This window comes from Trachemys scripta, chromosome 7 (assembly GCF_013100865.1).
Source record: "Trachemys scripta elegans isolate TJP31775 chromosome 7, CAS_Tse_1.0, whole genome shotgun sequence".
Classification (NCBI taxonomy): domain Eukaryota; kingdom Metazoa; phylum Chordata; order Testudines; family Emydidae; genus Trachemys; species Trachemys scripta.
This window is the reverse complement of record NC_048304.1, coordinates 15288078-15310989: the sequence shown is the minus strand read 5'-3', so window position 1 is coordinate 15310989 and position 22912 is coordinate 15288078. Positions and strand designations below refer to the sequence as shown.

The 22912-nt window shown below is 41.4% G+C and overlaps 1 protein-coding gene and 1 long non-coding RNA gene across 4 annotated transcripts in view; one reads left to right on the top strand and one right to left on the bottom strand.

Moving 5' to 3' along the window:
- LOC117881071 overlaps positions 1–2931 on the top strand; it is a 28771-nt gene extending 25840 nt beyond the window's left edge. The window contains exon 2 of the long non-coding RNA XR_004646681.1: positions 2444–2931. This is a non-coding gene — a long non-coding RNA (uncharacterized LOC117881071). The remainder of the gene's footprint in view (positions 1–2443) is intronic.
- ITPR1 (inositol 1,4,5-trisphosphate receptor type 1) overlaps positions 1–22912 on the bottom strand; it is a 252648-nt gene that overhangs the window by 37677 nt on the left and 192059 nt on the right. For all 3 annotated transcript variants that reach the window (XM_034777902.1, XM_034777903.1, XM_034777904.1), the window contains 7 exons: positions 20789–20989; positions 18005–18115; positions 16632–16727; positions 15177–15299; positions 14101–14205; positions 12806–12998; positions 6533–6655 (listed from right to left, as the gene is read on the bottom strand). In XM_034777902.1, the coding sequence (XP_034633793.1) occupies positions 6533–6655; positions 12806–12998; positions 14101–14205; positions 15177–15299; positions 16632–16727; positions 18005–18115; positions 20789–20989 (952 nt within the window). The remainder of the gene's footprint in view (positions 1–6532; positions 6656–12805; positions 12999–14100; positions 14206–15176; positions 15300–16631; positions 16728–18004; positions 18116–20788; positions 20990–22912) is intronic.

Here is a 22912-nt window from a genome sequence, read left to right as displayed (position 1 = left end):
TGAATATACTCGGCACTGGAAGTCCAGTGAGAGGGTAGAATGCACTTTTAAAGGATCTAGCCGGGGCCGGCTCTAGGCACCAGCTTGCCAAGCAGGTGCTTGGGGCGGCCACTCTGGAAAGGGGCGGCACGTCCGGCAATTCGGCGGACGGTCCCTCACTCCCACTTGGAGCGAAGGTTCTCCCGCCGAATTGCCGCCGCAGATCGCGATCACGGCTTTTTTTTTTTTTTTTTTTTGCCACTTGGGGCGGCAAAAACCCTGGAGCCGGCCCTGGATCTAGCCACATGTTTAAGTGTTAATATTCTGACAGTTATAATAAAATCTAAAACATGAATATATTCTCTCTTCAGTTTCAGCCATTCACAGCAGGCCTGCATATCTAGCTAGAATTAAAGACACCTTCAAGGTTGCCTGCAGTATGTGCTTTTGAAAGGCCACACCACAGGCTGCTCATCAGCATTAGAATAAGTGGAATGGAATGCTGTTATTAAAGGGAACTTTTAAGACTGCCCCAGCAGCATGTTCTGCTGCCTTCTCAAAGTGGGTGGTGTGGGAATAGAAAAGAGATTAGAGTTCAGGTCACAAACTCATTCCTCGCTGCCAGGGACAGTAAGGGCTGGGAGCATAGCAGAAGCAATGTTTTAGCCCCTGGAAAACAGAGTTCCAAGTTGGGAATGACCAATCTTTGGCCAAAGCTGAGTGGTTCTCAGTGAAGACATGTACACTCCTAGTCATAAGAGGTGTCAGGAGTCTGTTGCACATCTGCTAGCAGAAAGACATGTCCGTTTTCAGAAGTGCTATGCACCTTCAAAGATCAATGGAAGAGTCTCGGCATCTTGGAAACCCCAGACACTTATTTAGACATGGATTTAGGTACCTAATTATAGGCATTCAAGTTTGCAAATTTTGGCCTTCCACACTGTGATAAATCTCACAGTATTATGCACTTAGCAGCTCAGAGTTCAGCTGGCCTGAACCATGTAGAGACACCATAAGAATGGTCATACTAGGTCAAAACAATGGTCCATCTAGCTCAGTATCCTGTCTCTGTGCCAGATGCTTCAGAGGGAATAAACATAATAGGGCAACTTCGAATGAACCATCCCCTGTCATCCAGTTCTAACTTCTGGCAGTTGGAGGTTTAGGGACACTCGGAGCTTGAGGCTGCGTCCCTTACCATCTTGGCCAATGGCCATTTATGGACCTGTCCTCCGTGAACTCCTTTAATTCTTTTTTGAATCCAGTTGTACTTTTGGTCTTCACAACTTCCTATAGCAACAAGTTCCATAGGTTGACTGTGCATTGTGTGAAGAAGTACTTCCTTATGTTTGTTTTAAATCCGCTGCCTATTAATTTCATCAGGTGACCCCTGGTTTTTGTGTTATGTGAAAGGGTAAATAACACTTCCCTAATCACTTTCTCCACACCATTCATGATTTTGTAGACCTCTATCATATTCCCTCTTAGATATCTCTTTTCTTAGCTAAACAGTCCTAGTCATTTTTAATCTGTCCTCATATGGAAGCTGTGTTGTACCCCTAATCACTTTTGTTGCCCTTCTCTGGACCTTTTCCAATTCTAATATATCTTTTTTGAGATGAGGTGACAAGAACTGCATGCAGTATTCGAGTTGTGGGCGTACCATGGATTTATATAGCAGCATTATGATATGTTCGGTCTTATCTATCCCTTTCCTAATGGTTTCTTGCATTCTGTTAGCTTTTTCACTGCTGCTGCTCATTGAGCAGATGTTTTCAGGGACTACCCAGGATGACTCCGAGCTCTCTTTCTTGAGTAGTAACAGCTAATTTTGGAAAAATGAGAGTTTTCCCCTAAATGATCCATTTCGAAAGGATTATAGCTGTTTAACTAATCAAGAGTTTAAAATGATTTTATATAAATAACAAAGAGAGGTTTTTTAAAAGCGTTAGATGCTTCATGAGGTGTTGAAAATGTGCAAGATGAAGTCCCTAGAAGTTAAAAGGCCAAAAAAATGGTTACCTGCCTTTTCTTAACTGTTGTTCTTCAAGATGTACTACTCATGTCCATTCCATTCTAGGTGCGTGTGTGCGCGCCCATGTGCACAGTTGGAGATTTTTGCCTTAGCGGTGGGCTGTAGCGCCCTCTTGAGTGCCACGCTTGTGCATTGGTATATTAGGTGCTGAAGGTATTGCCCGAAGATACTATGTCGAGCACCCAACAGTCTGAGCTCAGCCACGACCAGGCCGACCGGAAGGGGTGCAGGCGCTTGAGGAAAGAGCGTGTGTGTGTGTGTGTGTGTGTGTGTGTGGATCTTGTGAAGTGACTGGGATGCCATCCTCGCGCGCATCCTCAAAACCCCTGCTTCTGGTTTCCTTGGCCTCTGGAAGAACCAGGATGGGAGGAAGAATGGGAAGACGAAGGGTGATGTCATTTAAATCCTTTGTCTCTCTCCTTTCTGTAGGAGTTGGACTGGGGGGCACTCCAGGACCTTGACGGAGGTGGCGGGGGATGGAAAGGCATTCTAGCCTGCTGAGGGGTGTGAAGGCCCAAGGGACGGAGGGTGGCACGGGAGTCTTTAAGGCTGTGGAGTTGTGTGTCTGTCAGCTCCAAAGAGAGCCCTGCTCCCTCAAATGGGAGGTCCTGAACGGTTTGCATCTCCTGGGACAGCGCAGAGGATCGTAACCAGGAGCTGCACCTCATGACCTCTGCGGAGGCGACTACCGTGGCCGCTGAGTCCATAGGATCCCAGGCTATCTGGAAGGTGCCTCTCGCCACCGCTTTGCCCTCGTCCACCAAGACGGCGAACTCCTGGGCTCAGTCCTGTGGGAGGCCCTCCTTAAACTTGTTGATGGAGTCCCACAGGTTGAAGTTGTACCTGGCTAGCAGGGCCTGCTGGTTAAACACCCGAAATTGCAGGCTGGCTTTCCAATAAATTTTCCAGCCAAACAAGTCCAGAGTTTTGGCATCTTTATTTTTCGGTGAGTGGCTTGCCTGTCCCTTTTGCTGATGGGGATACTGCTCGAGGGAGAGTGACAGATACTCAAACCCCTTTGCGGGGACATAGTACTTCTCTTCTGCCTTCTTGGAGGTAGGCGGGATGGAAGAGGGGATCTGCCACACAGATTTGACAATTTTAAGGACCCCTGGGTGGACAGGCAACACGACCCAGGCCGGGGTGGAGGAGGGTATAACATTAAAGAGGTCAGATTCCTCCGCTAGCTCCTCAACCTCCAAGTTCAGGTTGGCAGCCAGCCACTCTTTTGAGCAGGGCCTGGTCCTCCTTGAAGTCGTTGGGGGGTCCGACGCGGGTGCCAGCTGCGCCGGGGGCAGCTTGTACTATGCGGCCAGGGAGGAATGGTGGGAATATGTAGGTATACCCCACGGGTTCCAGTATTGCCACTGAGTGGGCCACTGCCACAGGAGCCACGGTCTCGTGGGCCGGTGGTGATTCGCTTTTTCTAGGCGAGGGACAGAACTCTCCTTCAGGCTCGGACCACTGCCCTTCTGGTGATCAGGGCGGAGCTGTAGATCCTGATTCTGCTGACTGACCCTTGTCGACGACCGGTAAGGAGAGGGCGAGGACCAGCGCCTGCCCAAAGAGGAGCCAGAGACTAGTGCCGTGACCAATCCCACAGTGGGGGTGGTGGGAAATCAATGCCTGGGAGACTGTCTAGGTGATGGTGATCTGCACCGTGGCAAATTCTGGCAGGAAGCCCGACGATACCATGGGTACGGGGATCGGCGTCGCGACTCAGGTGTCCTGTGCCTTGCAGGAGACGACCTTGGCCTCAGGGACATGCGTCTTCTAACCGGGGACCGAGGCTGCAGTGCCGGGGTCTGAGGCCACGGTGATCCGGGGACACTCTGCTGCTTTAGGGGGCGGTCCCATAACTGGCTTGCCTGGAGATGCTTGGGCCTTGGCCAGGTCCGTCGCCTGGCTTGGTGTCTATGGTGCCTTCTAAGTTTGAGGGCGAAAGTTTTTGCAGATCCTGCCCTTATCCTTTCTGTGGGACTCCCCCAAACACTTTAAATAGCTCCCATGGGGGTCACTAATGGGCATCAGCCGGCTGCACAATGAACATGACAAAGCCTGGGGAACTTAAAGCTCCGCTCGGAGGCAAAGTCCTAGCCGGGACTCTAACTCCTAAACAACTACTCTAACACTAAACTTAAAGGTCTAACTAAGTACCCAACAATTAACAAAGACGACAGAACAATGGACTGTAAGAACCACTAATGCTCTTGCAACACAAGACAAGGCGCTCTGACCAACCATCACGGGCGGTAAGAAGGAACGGAGAGGGCGTAGGGTTGGCATCACCTAATAGACCAATGCATGAGCGCAGCACTAAAGAGAGAGCTACAGCCAACCCTCCAGATACCGCTAAGGCAAAAAATCTCCAATGACACCTAGAATGGAATCGATATGAGCAAGCATTGGAAGAAGGATTATTTCCTTTTCCCATCTTACTCAGAACCCTGAGTTCCTTTCCATTAGAATCAAAGGGGTGTAACTCATAATCCCACATAAACTGTTTATTAGACATTACACAAACAGCCATAAAATCAGACTTTTAAAACTTAAACTTCTGATCTTAGAAACTAGACATAGAAATTTGGGGACTGTTTGCTTGCACTTGCTAAATCTTTCCAACCACCGGTGAAACCAGTACCCAGATAATTGCACAACATTTTACTATATCTTGTGGCAGAAGAGAGAATTCCTGCAGAAACAAGAACCCTACATTCCAGAATTTATCCCAGCTCTTCTCTCCCCAACAACTGTCTCACCAGAATGTCAGAGATCTTGGTCACATGGGACGTACTGTCTCAATGCCCTCATTGGAGAAGACAAACATTTTAGATCCCCATTTAACTTATCTGTGCTGATCTGCCTCTTCCCCACTGCTTCTGTAGCTCAGCATCAAATCCTAAATCGATAAATTAAGGCCCTTTAAACTGTAGTTCACCTTATTCCTTTAAAGGTCTAACTAAGACCTAAGAACTAAGAACTATTTTTGTGGCATCCTTTCTGGCGGCTTTCATTTCACACGCAGGGCTCACTGGATTTTGGGCTTTAGTTGGGCTATGGTTGAGATGTATTCGGCTGAAGCTTTGAAACATACAACCCACCACACCACCAGTAAGAGATCTGAGCAGTGGCAAGATGGATCAGAAAGGAAAGCTCAATTGGAGAGAGTACATATCTGCATGTTACCTAGATCCATTTTATATGTACATTATGCCTTCGATATTGCAGCAGGGCCAGTGTCAGAACGATGAAAGAAAGGGAAGCAGAAGTTTGTTCATCGATCACCCTCTCCTGGATGAGGTTTTATTTCTGGGGTTCTCGTTCACCCCACTTTACAGACGTGTGGCAAAAGCCTCTAGTTGCACATTTCTTCCATGCAGTTTTACAAGCAGTGAACTCCCTATATAAAATATAAACACCCAACATGGCATCTTCAATTTCTCCATAGCTTCCAGCTGTGTGTTCTGGCGAAGATGACCCCATGTGTCTCTTCCCCCTGGGAAGTAACCCACTCCTGTAAGGTGTTGAGCCCAAGTACAGTCAGCTGAATCCAATTAAGCCGCAGCTGGAAGTATCTCCCTGAACTGGCTCTGAACCCTTGCTAGAAATGATCACCCCAACCTTAGGTCACTGTTTGATTCAGCAGGGACCGCACAATCCCCTCAAGATCTGCATACCTCATCACTAGCTTCTTCTATGGCAGTGATCGTAAGGACAACTTTTAAAGTTCTGTGAAGTGGGCTGAATGATAGGTTGCTGCAGACTAAGGAAGCAAACTCTTCCTCAATCCTCTGGGCAACTTCTCAGCTACAGTATGTTGAAGAGGCAGCCCAGTGGATGGGGCAAAACAATGGCATACATAAATCCTAGGCTCTAGTTCTGAATCTTCCATTGTCATATTATATGGTATTGGGCAATTCACTCCTCTGTGACTTAATTTCCCCACCTGTAAAAATGGGGATAAATGTTGCTTGCCCACCTTTGTACAGTACTGAGAGCTACTGCAGGGCTACGTCGAAAGAACATTATTAAGATGTGAGCTAGAAGAAAGTAAAAAATAAATGCTCTTCGTATTGTTTAGCAAAATATACAGTTATGAAATAAAACTTGAAAGCAGCACAGTCACATAATTATTGCTGATTTCTTTCTTGGGTAATTTTTCCACGTAGACAGAAATCAGACCCGATATTTTGCTTGCAAACACTTCCGAAGTAGTTTGTATTAAATAGAAAACAGTGCAATTCAATCCTGTTACAACCCCCACCATTTTCCCCTTGCAAGTATTATTTAAAGCAATATTAATGGAGTAATAAAATTGTACAACAGAAAAAAAAAGGATCACAATTTTTATAAATCTCCCCCGCCCTCCAAAAGCCAATTTCCACCCTCATTTCCATCCAAGTATCCTCACTGAAGTTAACAGGGTTACACCACTGTAAGTAAGGGAAGAATGTGGCCTATTGCATCTAATCTGTTCAGATGGTTTTTTTTTTTTTTAAATGTCTCAAATATTAGTACCTCCTCGGACTCCTTTGAATGGATAGAAAAATGCTACGAGTAGATTCATAAGGACCGCAAGGTTAAACGAAATACTGCTCCAGAAGGACATGTTGCGAGAGCACCAGTACAATACAGGTTGAGCTGTGAAGGAAGAGAAAAACGTGAGTGTTTCAAAGACATCCGAGGCTTGTGGTAAGACAGCACGTCTCCATCAAAGCCCGGTTTATTTACACTTCGCAGAGAAGCACTGCAGTAAAAAACAACCACTTGTTCTGAAGTTTATTTGACTGGCCTTTCAGACAACGGACCAAATGTTAAAACAGACACTAGCTTTCGGTATACAAATTACTTTAGCAGCGGCATGAGAATGACTTCAAGAATAGGTTGTCTCCCAAGAAATCCCTGCACATAGAGAAAATAGTTAAGTTTTCCCCATTATAGTTTGCACTCACTAAATCCAAAACCCTCCAGGTGATTAGGAGCGTGAAAGTTCGTATGTGTTAGCAAGGGTGAGAGAGTATTCTGGCTGCATCCCTCTTTGCTGTGCAGTTCTAGCTGCTCTCATTCGCTGGCTTGTCTACAGTAGACTTTCTACCATTCTTAAATGTTCCCCTCTAGTCCAGCAAGCTGGGTAGCAGCAACTGTAGGATTGCCTGTGTAGACTGGCTGTTGGCGTATAAGTCAGTGTCATCTAGCCCTGAATTAATATACAAAATATAGGGTGTCCACATTGCAGTAAGACAAAAATTTAACCAAGATGTTAAATACATAATATGGCTTCATAGCATACCAGCAATAACACCATGGTACCCCAGAGACATGAGACAGCAGCCAATTGGGCTTCTAATTTAATACACTACCGTAGGCCAAGGATACAAACGCTTTCTCCCAGAAATGTAGCTACATAGTACTATGCCGGTAACTAAACAGCTGCACATTTTAAAACTCTTATTTAAGAATGTGTACGAAACAAACACTCCCCTCGCCCCCCCGAAATAAAACAACCCCTAGTCCTAATTATAATAATCTCTACAACCAGAATTAAGGAGCACAGATCAGAGCTAAAGGATTCATTTTCTGAAATGGTCATGGACCCATTAAGATGAAAAGGAGAGCACTCCGAGAAGCTATCTTACAATAAATCTAACTGCATCGAATTAAAATCCCCTGGAATTTATCTACTGCAGGCATACTGCCTGGTGGTGGGTGCTCTGCAGAAGTCAGTAGTTCTTGCAATCTAAGAAAAATACTCTCATTAAAGGGAAACATGTCAAGCATCCTCCTGCCAAAAAGGAAAAGTACATACATAGAGATGTCATGGTGCAGTGAAAGGAAAGGAGCTCACAGGAAAGTTAAGGGAAGAGAGTTAAAAAAAGCATAACTCATGAGTTACATATGAGGATAAATTAATGAATGCAAAGACCCAGAGCCTCACAACATTCATTTCTCCCTAAGCCCTAACAAATCATTCTCCTTCTTAACAGGTATTCTCAATGTTATTAAGAGGCTAAAGGTGGGTAAAAAAATTATATAATGCCTCATTATACACTGAACTGAAATGCACACAAAAGACAAATGTGTTGATGAGCCGAATGCTAAGGAATGGCAAATACTAAGGTTTGCAGTCATCATAAAAATATCAAACTTCATTGTACCTAAACCTAGACACATGCAAGACCTCGCTGAAATTATATGCATCAACGCTTTGGGTATATGATGCATTGTTCTCCATATTCTTTTTGTTTTTAATATGCTTTAAACGGAAGGCATTTGTGACCAGCTGGAAACCTGTTTGTACGGAATTAAATTCAGTACAGAGGGTCCACACTGAGCCACAAACACTACCTTGCACCTGCATTCAGGATGTGGCACAGGCTTTCTGCCCTGTGGAGAATCTCACCCTGGTTTTGGTAGGCTTGCTTAAGTGTTTACTGAATCTAGAATGGGAGACTTGTAAAAAATGCTAGTAATTTGCTACCTGACCATAGGGGGGAAAATGGATGCTTTGCCATCAATGATTTTGAAATCTATTGAAAAGCTGAATGTACTACGAGCTAATGTCCTGTAGTACAGCTCATGCTGGAACACACATCTTATTATTCCAGAAAGAAATGAACACTGAGCAGTGCCTACCCTCCCTGGACCCAACCAGCACACCTACATCAAAGACATCTAAGACATGTATATGCAAGTCTAAAAGATCAGAAGGCAGATCTAAGTCTCTCAGGCAATGTCTACATTTACCGGGATCGACGCTGCTGTGATCGATGTAGTGGGGGTCGAAAATTGACTGCTCAGTGCTCTCTGGTACTCCACCAGAACGAGAGGAGTAAGGTAAGTCGATGGGAGAGCATTTCCCGTCGACGCAGCGCAGTGTATATACCGCAGTAAGTCGACCTAAGGTACGTTGACTCCGGCTACATTATTCACATAGCTGGAGTAGTGTAACCCCAGTAGTGTAGACAAGGCCTCAGAGGCATGGAATTATAATTTTAATGAAACTCTTTAGTTGGAAACCTAGAGTTAAGTTTCAACCAGACAAGAAACAAAACACAACCAACTTTATTTGAATGATTATGTCAATAAATATAGTTGACCACTTCCCCAAAGTGTTTCATATTATGCATTGCTAACTATATTATATGTAGAGCAGTGCATTTCTGTATGATTCTTAAGTCATTTTGGGAAGATGCTTACACAAGATTCTGATTCTATCAAAAATATAAGGCTATTGTTAATGCTGAAATAGCTAGCCGCTCCATTTAGTATTCACCAGACAGGTCAAATACATTTCAGGGGATTTGAATAAGTTTTAGACTGTATCTGATGCACACATAACTTTCATGCTTTCAAGTAATAGGATTATAGTTTATTTTTATCTGTTAGAAAAATCACTTTTCTAAGTTTATCCCAGCAGCTGGAACCATATATTCAGTTTTCATTAGTCCTCTAGGGCTTAAGATGCTCAACTTTCATTGACTCCATTGGGAGCTCTGCACATAAGTCTGAGGGCAAGGGAAAGTCTTGCAAAGCAATTGTTATCACATTAGTTTAACTGGCTTGGGTCTCTCTGGAGCTCCAGGCAGACCGTAATAGTTTATAGTTGTACAACTTATTCTGCAAACAACTCCACTGCCTATGCAATTCTACATTTCCTCGAGTAAGCATAGACAGCAAAGTATTTCATTTAGGGGGGCACTCTGGAGCACTCTAAGCATGTGCATTAATAACACTGGTCTACAATTTTTGAGAAGTCGTCTGCTTCAGAGATAAAATGTGCTATTTATTATGTATTTTGATGTGCTGAATTCAAATATGACAATTAAAACAACTGATTGGCTACTGTTTCTAAGATATTTAAATTTTTACATTTTATGTCTATGTATATTGTGTAGATAGTAGAGTTTTAATCATAAATTGTAAACCTAGGTCTTTTCATGTGTTTATGGTTGCTTTACATGATAATATTTCACCTGTCCTGTTTATGTAACACTTTAAAAATCAGCAAAAGGACTATATAAATAAAATTTATTATGAAACAAAAGGCAAAAAACTATTATGTACATAGTTTAGTCCTATTCAGTATCTACTCCGTGCTTCTTGGCTTGTCTCTTGTATTCATTAAATGGAGCATCTCTTGTCACTGTCCAGCAATAGTCTGCAAGCATTGATGGGCTCCATTTGCCCTGATAGCGTTTCTCCATTGTTGCAATGTCCTGGTGAAATCACTTGCCGTGCTCGTTGCTCTCTGCTCCGCAGTTGGGTGGAAAAAAATCTAGATGAGAGTGCAAAAAATTTATCTTTAGTGACATGTTGCAACCAAGGCTTTTGTATGCCTTCAGGAGGTTTTCCACCAACAACCTGTAGTTGTCTGCCTTGTTGTTTCCGAGAAAATTTATTGCCACTAACTGGAAGGCTTTCCATGCCGTCTTTTCCTTGCCACACAGTGCATGATCAAATGCATCATCTCGAAGAAGTTCACAAATCTGAGGACCAACAAAGACACCTTCCTTTATCTTAGCTTCACTTAACCTTGGAAATTTTCCACGGAGGTACTCAAAAGCTGCTTGTGTTTTGTCAATGGCCTTAACAAAGTTCTTCATCAGACCCAGCTTGTGTAAGGGTGGTAACAAAATCTTCCTTGATTCAACAAGTGGTGGATGCTGAACACTTTTCCTCCCAGGCTCCAATGACTGTCGGAGTGGCCAATCTTTCTTGATGTAGTGGGAATCTCTTGCACGACTATCCCATTCGCAGAGAAAACAGCAGTATTTTGTGTATCCAGTCTGCAGACCAAGCAAGAGAGCAACAACCTTCAAATCGCCACAAAGCTGCCACTGATGTTGGTCATAGTTTATGCACCTCAAAAGTTGTTTCATGTTGTCATAGGTTTCCTTCATATGGACTGCATGACCAACTGGAATTGATGGCAAAACATTGCCATTATGCAGTAAAACAGCTTTAAGACTCGTCTTCGATGAATCAATGAACAGTTTCCACTCATCTGGATCGTGAAGGATGTTGAGGGCTGCCATCACACTATCGATGTTGTTGCAGGCTACAAGATCACCTTCCATGAAGAAGAATGGGACAAGATCCTTTTGATGGTCACAGAACATGGAAACCCTAACATCACCTGCCAGGAGATTCCACTGCTGTAGTCTGGAGCCCAACAGCTCTGCCTTACTCTTGGGTAGTTCCAAATCCCTGACAAGGTCATTCAGTTCACCTTGTGTTATGAGGTGTGGTTCAGAGGAGGAGGATGGGAGAAAATATGGGTCCTGTGACATTGATGGTTCAGGACCAGAAGTTTCATCCTCTTCCTCGTCTGACTCAAGCGAGAATGATTCTGGTGCATCAGGAACCGGCAGTCCTTCTCCGTGGGGTACTGGGCGTATAGCTGATGGAATGTTTGGATAATGCACAGTCCACTTTTTCTTCTTTGACATACCTTTCCCAACTGGAGGCACCATGCAGATGTAACAATTGCTGGTATGATCTGTTGGCTCTCTCCAAATCATTGGCACTGCAAAAGGCATAGATTTCCTTTTCCTGTTCAACCACTGGCGAAGATTTGTTGCACAAGTGTTGCAGCATATGTGTGGGGCCCACCTCTTGTCCTGATCTCCAATTTTGCAGCCAAAATAAAGGTGATAGGCTTTCTTAACCATAGTGGTTATACTGCGCTTTGGTGATGCAAAAGTCACTTCAACACAAACATAGAAGAAGTTATCTGCGCTGTTCACACAAGTACAAGGCATCTCTGCTCACTTTGGCTAAACAGCAATGTGTCCCTTTGCAAAATCAAACACTGACAAATAAGAGAGCACGACACTGTATGATTTCTAGAGCTGATATAGGGCAATTTGTTCAGCAGAGTGATGTAAGCTTTGTTATGATTGCATCATCCATGACTTCTAGGAATAACATGATGCAATTCATATCATGGATGATGCAATACCAGCTTCAGATTGCATCATTCATTGTTTTGCCTAAAAAGCAAGTCCTGTCCAAACCCAGTCATAGATTTATTCATAGATCCAGTCAAAGATGAATCTTAGTCATTTCTGGTTTAAATTGAGATCCCTTCCCTTTACAACTCACTTATCCTCCGCCATTCCCAAGTCAAGGGTAGTATATACTGACCCAATAGCATATCTTGAAAACTAGAGCCAATCAACAATTTTAAGCATAATTTTCATTCTCAATGACCCAGAATTAGTAAAGTTTGACTACATTTATTTCAGAAGCATTTTGGCTGTAGAGCAGTGTAACTAGAGTCCTGGAGGGCAACATTTGCCAACAGATACCGCAGTTATTCCCAGCACATAGATTAGAAAATAACTGCATTCTCTCTGATACTGACAAAGTGTCATTGTTGGCAAATGCTGACTTTTTAATGGTGACAACTGTACAAGGGCCTCAGACAGAAGTGCATGTTTGTTTTAGATAATCCGAATAGAAATATATTAGTTTAGAATTTTAAAATATTAAGGCAGAAAACAGATTATGTTCTAGTCTTGTATGAAAATCACACAGTAAAACTAACCTCAGTGTAACTGTGAAATATCTCTATTTGAGCATACTTGTTTTTTAACATTTTTTTTTTAAACACTATTGAGTCACAACATAACGTTACCATGCAGGAGAGCTGGGTATTTCAAATACAATTCAGTGTCACTACCACACTGGGGAAAAGATTCGCTATGAAATCAAGATTTAGTATTCTGAAGACCTTTATTATAAAACACAACTTTTCTTCAGCCTGAGACGTTAGTATTTCCAACCTACCTCTCAATTTCTTTTGCCAGTTCATTTCATTGAAGAGGTCTTCTGATCTCAAGAAGAAATCATTGATCTTACTGCCTTGTTCATCTCTTTCTGTGGTGTAATATATCCGTAGTTTAGATTCCTTGGTGAGGAATTCGCATATACTCGGCACAGGGAAGACTATTTGCTCCATTGTACGGTCCAATCTCACAATCTAGACAATACAGATTTTTGAGTTTGCAGAGTTGTTTTTTGTGCATTGTTTCAAAATAATGGGAATGTGGTAATGTCTGATACTTTTAAAACGTACTGAAATTCTACAATTTAAACATCAAAACCATTGGATCAGTGGTTTATTAGAACATTATGACAGTAATTTACTACTTACTTTACATTGACCCTGCATTACAATATCTTTTATACTCTTACCATGGCATTACTGTTCTAAGTTAGGTTTCAGAGTAGCAGCCGTGTTAGTCTGTATCCGCAAAAAGAACAGGAGTACTTGTGGCACCTTAGAGACTAACAAATTTATTAGAGCATAAGCTTTCGTGGACTATGCATCCAAAGAAGTGGGCTGTAGTCCACGAAAGCTTATGCTCTAATAAATTTGTTAGTCTCTAAGGTGCCACAAGTACTCCTGTTCGTTTTGTTCTAAGTTAGGATTTTTAGAAGATCTAAAGGAGCTAAGTACTCATCTCCTTTTGAATTTCAATGGAATTTGGGTATCTAACTTAGTCACCATAGAAAATACCAACACACTCACACTATACAAGCAAAATCAACTATTGTTTTATATATAGGAGCTACTTTTGATTGCTGTTATCTTATACATTATACAAGCTTTTAAAAATCACCCCATGACATCCAGTTAAGTTTTCAAAAACACTCTAGTTTGGCTTAATGTCTGTCAAATCTCATTTTGTAGGAAAAAAAAGTGTTATAAATATGCTCTAACTTTCCCTATGGATTCAGTGATAGTATTGGCCAAACTATATTCTCTTGATTCAAGTTGCACTTCAATTTGCAAGTAGGCTTCTCTGTAGTTCTGCCTGTAAAACTGAGTCAGAGTCAGGCTATCCACTCGGACAGTTCAAAAATAGTTCCCCCGGAAGAGGCAGGAAAAAAGCCCTACACCCACATGAAGGACAGAATAATCCACACCTAGGTGGCTAGTTTAAGACAACCACCAGAATCAAAATGCACTTAACAGAGAAACTGTTTTTAAGGGGAGTCTCCTCCCAGGAAGGTGATTTTTTGCATCCTGAGGAACACCCAACCCAGCATGAGCTGGCATTCATGATTTCCTTCTTTACCTCAATCTGTGCTGTGTGCTTGGCATAGAACTCCAGAGCTTCATCTCCTTCTATCTGACCTCCAGGCTTCAGCATGTTCTGCAGCTCTTTGTTATGACGAGCCAACTAAAATAAAGGAAGGCAAAGGGAGTGGAAGACACAAGATGTCTCTCTTTAACATTAATTTCTAATTTTTGGTGGAAAAAAGGAACAGTACCCAGTCAGCTGCTAAGAAGAAGGCAAAGTTGGTAGAAGGTTTGTTATATTTCAACCAGGCACCATTTAGATCTATTTTGGGAGATAGAGTGTGACTAGAGGAGTTGCCTTTTTTGTTTGATATCCATGTTGTATTCCTCTCTTCACAAGTTCTCCACTATCTGAATCGAGAAAGGTTTTTCGGGGATTCTGGTACAATGCACCCTTCCACACACGTCATCTCTCAAGTTGTGTGCAGGTAGGACTCTAATAATTCAAGTACCTAAAGGAAGGATGGTGGAAGATTTTGCTTCTACTAATAGTAGTGGCACTAATAGCAAGATGGTACTACAAAGCTTTAAACTCAGACCATTTTAAAAGTGGCAGAATGGTGGTTTGATCTACTCATGGGCAACACCAACAAGGAATTCCTACTGGACATATCCAATATACTATGAGCTCTTGCTTACTCCTTCCATGGTCTTGTATTGGTGTTTGGAAAGTACAACAGGATTAACAAATGTGTTTAGACCAGGCTCCAGTAGAGTGGATGGGGACAGAGCAATACTGGATTGTACCACAGCAGAGACTAGCCTGTGTAATATTTTTAAAGAAAACAACACAAATTCAAGAACGTGACCAAATTGTGCCAACAATTCAGAATTTCCATTTTTGAATGTGTTAGGGTAAAGATTAGGTTTGACTCCCATTGGGAATTATGGGGATATAGAAAGAAGGATACTGTGTTGAGTTCCATCATGAACCTCTTGAAGAAGAATTCTGTCCTAACTACAAAGACATCAGTTGGGAAATTAAAGCAAATCTCGAGAAAAACTAGATTACTTACTAATCTTCACTCTTGTACACATTAGACACTGCCATAGCTATAAATGCAGTTATACCTGATGAGCTAATATGTAAATATTGTGCCCCACGTTCCTAGGAGATGCTGCAAGATCTTCACCATTCTCTCCATCCTCAAACTCTACCTCACCTTGCATATATGCCTTCTTTATCACTTCCACCTAGGAAGAAAAAGCGAGAAAGACACAGGCATCTGAGATTTAATAACAACTCAGATTTTCAGGTTAAATTCTGCCAATAGCTCTCCATTCAGAACTCCCACAGAAGTCAATGGAAGCTTTAATGGGCCGCAGGTTTAAAACAAATAAAAGGAAGTTCTTCTTCACACAGTGCACAGTCAACTTGTGGAACTCCTTGACTGAGGAGGTTGTGAAGGCTAGGACTATAACAGAGTTTAAAAGAGAACTAGATAAATTCATGGAGATTAAGTCCATTAATGGCTATTAGCCAGGATGGGTAAGGAATGGTGTCCCTAGCCTCTGTTTGTCAGAGGGTGGAGATGGATGGCAGGAGAGAGATCACTTCATCATTACCTGTTAGGTTCACTCCCTCTGGGGCACCTGGCATTTGCCGCTCTCGGTAGACAGGATACTGGGCTGGATGGACCTTTGGTCTGACCCAGTACGGCCATTCTTATGTTCAAATATACATCCGAGCACTCAGTGTACGGCCATCAAGCATAAAGCAAAGACTCATGAAGCAGGAGACTGATGAACTCTGCTTCGTATCCTTAGACCCTCTCAATCTCTGAAGGGTAAATTAACTGCTCTAAAGGAATTTTAGATCTCCCCCCATTTTCATGTAATATATTCCAATTGGTACAAGCTATACAAGATTTTTACAGCTGGCATCTGCTGTCAATTTTTTCCTACATCAGATCCATTTGACTCAATGGAAGGAAAACCAAAGTAAAGACTGAAACTTTATCCTCAACTCACCCCGTTGTTCCTGGATAATACAGTGCTTGCAGTATGTTGTGTCATGCTCTGATCTAAAAGTTTCAACTGTACTTTGAATTTTCTGGCTTGTTTTTGTCTGTTAATATATAAACAGCCCTGGGAGATGGCTAGAGTTTACTGAGCAGCTTTTATACCATCATAAAATTGTAATTCTTTGACGTTCTCTCAGTCAGATGGTTTACAACAGTAAATTTCCTGGAATAAAAGATTCATATAGTCCTTCCCTTTCATTATACACTGGCGAAGCTATTGCGCTCTCTCTCCAGTAGTCAGTGTTGCCTCCTTAAGCACTTCTGCTATTGGCAAACTAAAATGGGCCTGTGAACCAATAGCTATCCTTTCCATCAAATCCTGGAAAGCTCTTCCAAATTGCTAGTGACCTATGGCACAGACTACTTGTTACTGACCTATGGTACAAGATCTAAAGTTTGCCCTGTAATCTTAATCAACCACGTGGCACTACAATGGGTTCCTGCTATGCTGCCAAACTACTTTATGGACGTCGGATGCTTAGGAGTGGCATAAGGAACTTACCAGTTCTTTTGGTCTCATATTGTAAAGTATTCTCTCCGCATTCTCGCTGTCATGCCTGCTCTCCATGATTGCCAACAGTAATTTGGAGGCATTGTTCTGGTGGAAGGAAAGAAGAAAAACGCCAGTCACTGTCAGGTGACAAAAAACCTCAGCAAAAGCTATCTGAACTCTAAAATAGAGTCCTTTGAGCCCAGCATCCAGTAAGTCAACAGCACCCATACAGCTAAAACCCTGCCCAACACAGAATATTTACAGTAGTCGCTGTGAAGAGAAGTCAAATGAACTCAGTAAAGCTTTTGGCTTCAGTTTCCTAATATTTTTAGAACTGCAGAGTTGTTTTCTTTTAAAGTGACTGTAGCATTAGTAGATTTTACTACTCGTGAGCACTGGGCTCGCATTTAGCCAAGATGCTGTAGGTTAAGACATAAGACAACCAGATTAAAGATCAGATCTACTTTACTGCTTTTTAACTGAAAATCATTCTGAAACCCGGTCATGCCAAGTGATTCAGGGAGGAAATAAGAAAACACCACAAGGCATCAGACTACTTGAATATGAACAATAAGACTAAAATCTATCACAGTTGATATTAAAAAACAACATTGTAATAAAGGTATTTAATTTGAAAGAATAATGTAAATTGATTCTAAATTTCAAATCTTTTTTATTTAGAAGAAGAAAACAACCCATGGTACCCATAATAATGCCATGAGTCCACAAAGAAAAGAACTAGAAATAGCATTATAAAAGAGGGGCCACAAGTAAAACAGGAAATATTGCAGAAACGTGTTGTTGAAGTAGAGCTACTGTGTATCTATAGCAGCTTTAAGGTAACCTCATAGCACACTTTGATCCAATATGAGTTATTAATTATTTCAGCATGAAGTCTGAACTGCCTATGAATGACATTGAATAATTCTTGATCATGAGACTGTACCAATATAACTTGTATCAATAGGAACAAAGCATTAGGAACCTAAATATGTATCAGGGGAATGGCATTTTCCTTATATCTGTGGCAGTCTGACAAAGTTAGTATGGTATTTATCAACAGTATTGTATTTCTAATTTGGGAATTAGCTTAGGCTCTCTCGACTGGGAAAACATTTTTCAGATTTAGGGTGTTTATATTGGACATTGCACTGGTATTACTGCAAGGGTTAAACAAACATCTGTCTCTTAAAACTCATCTTTTATATTTTTTTCATTCAGTTGTCAGGCAGAATCCCACAACTCAATTTTATAACAGTTATGACCACAGTGAGATATTAAAAAAAAAAAAAAAAAAAAAAAAAAAAATTATCTGACTTCAGCTATAGGCTCTTGCTTCATCCCATTGGCAACGTATAGCTCATTGTAGAATATCCACTTGCCTTCAGTTCTAATACAAGGTCCATCCTCTTTTTCCCCAAAGGGTTGATGTCATTGAGAATTAATGCTGTGATGATATCAATACCATTGGATTCATGAGTAGCAATGCAGTTCTGTGCAGAGAAAATCATCATTGTAAACCACAGTGAAAAGTAACCTAGCTAAACAACAATTTTAAACACAGTTTACCCAACTATCCCTAACCCAAGAGAAGAGTCACCTTTTTCTCATCTCCCCTCAGACAGGTCAGATGGATGAAATTTCAATTCAGTAAATGGATTCAATATAAAAGGCTAAAAATTTCTAGCTTCAAATGTGACTACAATCATCTCTGTGATGACCTACCAAAAATGACTGGGCTGAGAAAAGCCCCACAGCACAGCACCTGATGAACTAACAGCCAGCAAGCACACTTTGGCATGAACGCAGAGCTTACTGCTAAGGGAGAATGCACTGGTTTAATAAAGGTATGGGAGGGTTTTTTTTTTTTTTTTTTTTTAAACCCCCATATGCCAAGTTCTTTTCAAACAGCTAATATATGTTTCCATAATTTCTAGGCTTGCTCTTAAAATTTTGTGCATCTTACTCAAAGATTTTTAAACTTGGCAACCTGCTTGCTGGATTCACAATTTTGAATCTGTTTGTGTGTCTATTTCCAGTTGCAAATATGTACAAAGATAATTATTCCACCGGATATGCAGTCTGTTCTGCAGAGATATACTTTCCTATTATGATTAACTTACATGTACAACTCCATGAATGCTTTCCCATAGCTGCAATTTTGTTTTATTATTGAATTATCCCTCAGTATGTTTTGTTTAGCTTTACTGTGAATTACATTTAAGTGCACAAAAATGATGTAATATATTATTAAAGTGACAGCCTTCCACTTAATCATGGTCAATTCAGCTTCTATTTTTAATGGCCCTTTACATATGTTAATGAAAAGAGAATAAGTAGTATCCAGTAGTACTGAACAAAAGCATATTCATTAAACTACCCCCTGCTAGGGTCTCAGCATAGCTGCAATTATCCATCATCATATGGTGTATTATTTTAATAGCATACAGTGTACAGGTTTCCTTGAAGGAAAATATTTAAAAGGCCATATTTCTTTCCTATACAGTTAGAGATGGCATATACATCCTGATGGATCATTCTGCACTGTGCATACAAGAGGCTTCAATAAGATTTAAGCTGGAAAAGGAAGCAGACATCCACATTTGTATATACAGATCTTGTTTTCTAAGCCGATTGAATCCACAGCTGGACAACTGGTCTGGTATAATATGACACTCAGCACCGTACGTTTTGTTGGTAATGGGTATTTAACAAGCACTATTTGTTAGTGCATACTAGAGAGTTGGAGGTTTTGAAATATTTTGCCTTCTCTGGCTAACTCAGTCAGCATCCACCTACAGCAGCTATCCATTTAGTATGGATAAATCCAGACATTTACCCCTTATCCTGTTCACTGAATCTGTTAACAAGAACCATGTTTAGATCAGGGTGAGGGACGGGGCTGCTTTGTAGCTTGGTTTTAAAAAATAGTTGCACCATATATAAGGATATTGAGATCCAGGTGGTAAACTGGAGCAGCAGAGCTATGAGATATATTTATCATTCACTTCTGACTACGTCACCTATCCTCCCCGTTCACCAATGTGTGCTCCTGGAACGCATTTTATTATCTTGGTCCCTGAGTGGCTTCAAACACCTGCTATTTAAGCAAACAAAATCAAGCTACCAGAGAAATCTTTCCTCCTCGTCCTTCACCCAAAATTATCTTAACTCAGAGGCATCGGATGAGCAAGGTTTGGTCCTGGGTCACGAACATTTTTTTTTTTTTTAAACTGTGATGGGATGACTGGGATAACTCACTTATGGCTTCACCATTCATATACAATGAGACCATTTAAAACCTCTACACCATACTACAGTTATCACATATTCCCGATTTACCACTGTTCCCTGTCCATATGATACTGGTATTAGCCAGTACCATGTTTAAACATTCTTTCAACACAGTTTTACAGAGTTTAGAGAGGGCTTCCCTTATCACCCTGCCAAATGCTTGTCTAGAACTTTACCTCATCTATTACCTGTGTATATATAACGTGAGTATAATGAGCCCATGTGTCAGTGAGGCAGAACCTAGGACACACATAAGCCATTAGACAGCAATAGTAGTAGCAAGCACTTATCTTCAGCCAATAGAGGGGGACATAGCACATTTAGGCAGCTTGTCACACACATCTCCTGTCACAGAAAACATCTGAAGTCCACAGGAGTTCAAATCCTCAAATGGTTACTATTTCCACAACAACTCTACTGCTCATTAGTGGGGATAAACCCAGGACTTTCAGCACCAAAGCACAAGCCTCTCCCCCACTTGTGCTGGAGGGCACCGGCTTTCTTTCCCCACAATCTGTGATAGGCGTTTGCTACACCAGCAGCTTGGCTAGAAAAGGATTCAGATTGTCCAGTTTGCCTAAATATCCTATATAAGGCAACACAAATCCTAATCTACTAGGCGGATGCTAACTGAGTTTTATTTTTATTTTATTCCTAGGGAGGAGGAGAAAACAGTGAGCCCTGTACATAGAGAAATAAATCTTGATAAGATCATACAGTTAAATATCACCATGGTCAGGTGAGCAATATAAATGGCATCACAATGGAATTTATAGCTGATGTAATGGATTTTGGGGGCCTAAATGCAGCAGCACAAACATCACATGCGTGTGGAGGATGGGTCATTCTTTCTATGGCTGTGGCCACATTACCTGGTTTTCGTGGCATGGTCCCTGACAGTACTCGGTCAAACTTTCCAGTGTCTGGTTGATCAGTGCTACGTTTTTCTCATTTATATACAGACCAAGAAGCCCAAGTCCTCCAGTCGTGCTTCCACAGATACAGTCCAGAAACTGCAGTGTCTCACACACCAAGTTATAGTTAGTTTTGTTGTTTTGACAGCGTAGGAAGTTCTGTAGTTAAGTGTCAAAGAAGAAAAACAACAACATAGAAAATGAACTTTAGAGTGTAATATTTGACTAGATTCATTGGATTTAAGTTTACACTTTGTGATGTCAATGCTAATTTTTAGTATGGTTGCATAATGGAAATGCCTCATGAAAAAAAAAATATGTTTTAGGATTTAAAGAAAGCTTTATTTCTTGTACAACTGTTGTAAAACTTCTTTCACTTTCTTTGAATGCACTGCTCTTGCTCACTTTCTCTCTCATGGCCTGCTGGCAACAGAGTAGTGTGTGTTATGTGCTAGAAGAGCATGCAGACTGTGGGATACACTTGATTCTATGGACCATACAGATCTAAGAAAACCGGCATTCATATTCATATTTCCCCCCTCCCCCAACAATCAGAGAAGAATCTCTCTCCACACAAAAGACCTTCCACTAGAGTGGAGAGAAAACAATTCTCTAGTTCTGGGTTTCATATCACCATATGCAAGTGTCAAAGAGACTCCTGACTGCAACTCCTGGAGAAAGGCAACTTCAAATATAATTTTCTCAGTTCCACTTCTTCCAATATAATTATAGCTTGAAACTGTTGATTAGGAACGGTTCTTGCAATAACATGTCACATTTAACAGCATTGGTTAAATATGCTTGAAATATGCTTGATCTTTTATGTATTCCAAGGCTTCCCCCTTGGAAATACTTGATTGAAGAGGACCAATTACTGGAAAATAATTTCCCAGTGACTCAATACAATTTGTCAGGACATTCCCAGTGGCGTTCTGTAAGGAGGAACTGACAACCCCACTGTTTTTTCCTAGAAGTTTCAGCATGAAACTTCCCATCTAGCCTGCTTCTAATGAGTTATACAACACTTGACTTCAAAGGCCAATCTCCACATATCCCGCCCTTCCTCTCCCCCCCCCCAAAAAAACAACAACAAGGTATTAGAGGAACAGAATGTATCGGACTTTGGCACAGGCAAGGTCTCTTGCCTACAAGTTTGCAGAGCACCGTTGCTAACTGACTGCTTCTAGTGATTGTCCAATGACTTTTTTCTTTTTAAGGCAAAGACTGAGATGTTGCCAGATTCAACAGAAGGCTAAGATAAAAAGGCAAGCACTGTAGATGAATGAGGATTAAAAGTGACAATGATTCAGTGTACTTCACCTGATTGCTCACTTAGTATCTTGACTTTTGATTAGTTTTCCAGGCAGTGAAAAAAGGTTGGAGGCTACAGAGATCAGAGCTTCCAAAAAAAAGCTCTGAAACAAATACTTCCACTGGCAGGAAAATCTCTCAGTGGAAAGGGATTTAAACCTTCCATTTTGTAGAAGCTGGACTATTAATAGCATTAGAATATCTCTACAGGATTTTTAGCCCAGAGACAGCAAGAGTAATAGGAACAAAAGAGAAAACAAAATATGATTATACAGGTTGAATGCAAACTTATGGAAGACTAAACTCCTATGGCCGTAGTGGCATATTGCCTGGTCAAGAAATCTCAGTCAATCTGTAGGCTAAGGTCTTTAACCTAGGAGCTAAAATAGGTGGCAGAATACAAGAAGTGGGGGACACAACTCTTGGGTTAGCAAAGATGTTAACAGTAACTGTCAGACAGTAAGGATGAAACTGGGCTCAAGTCCACAGGACTATGCAGCTAGAAAAGGCCGTGAAAGAGTCCCAGAATCATTTGCAGAACATTTAGAAAACCAAGGAAAAAAAAAAAATAAATATTCTTCCTGTCAGGCTACCTGAAAGATATGGAGAGCAAAGATCTGGTCTTCAGAGACATGGATCCAAACCACCTTAAAAAGTTACTCATGAGCAGTGGTTCTCAAACTTTTGTACTGGTGACCCCTTTCACATAGCAAGCCTCTGAGTGTGACCCCTGTTATAAATTAAAAACACTTTTTTATATATTTAACACCA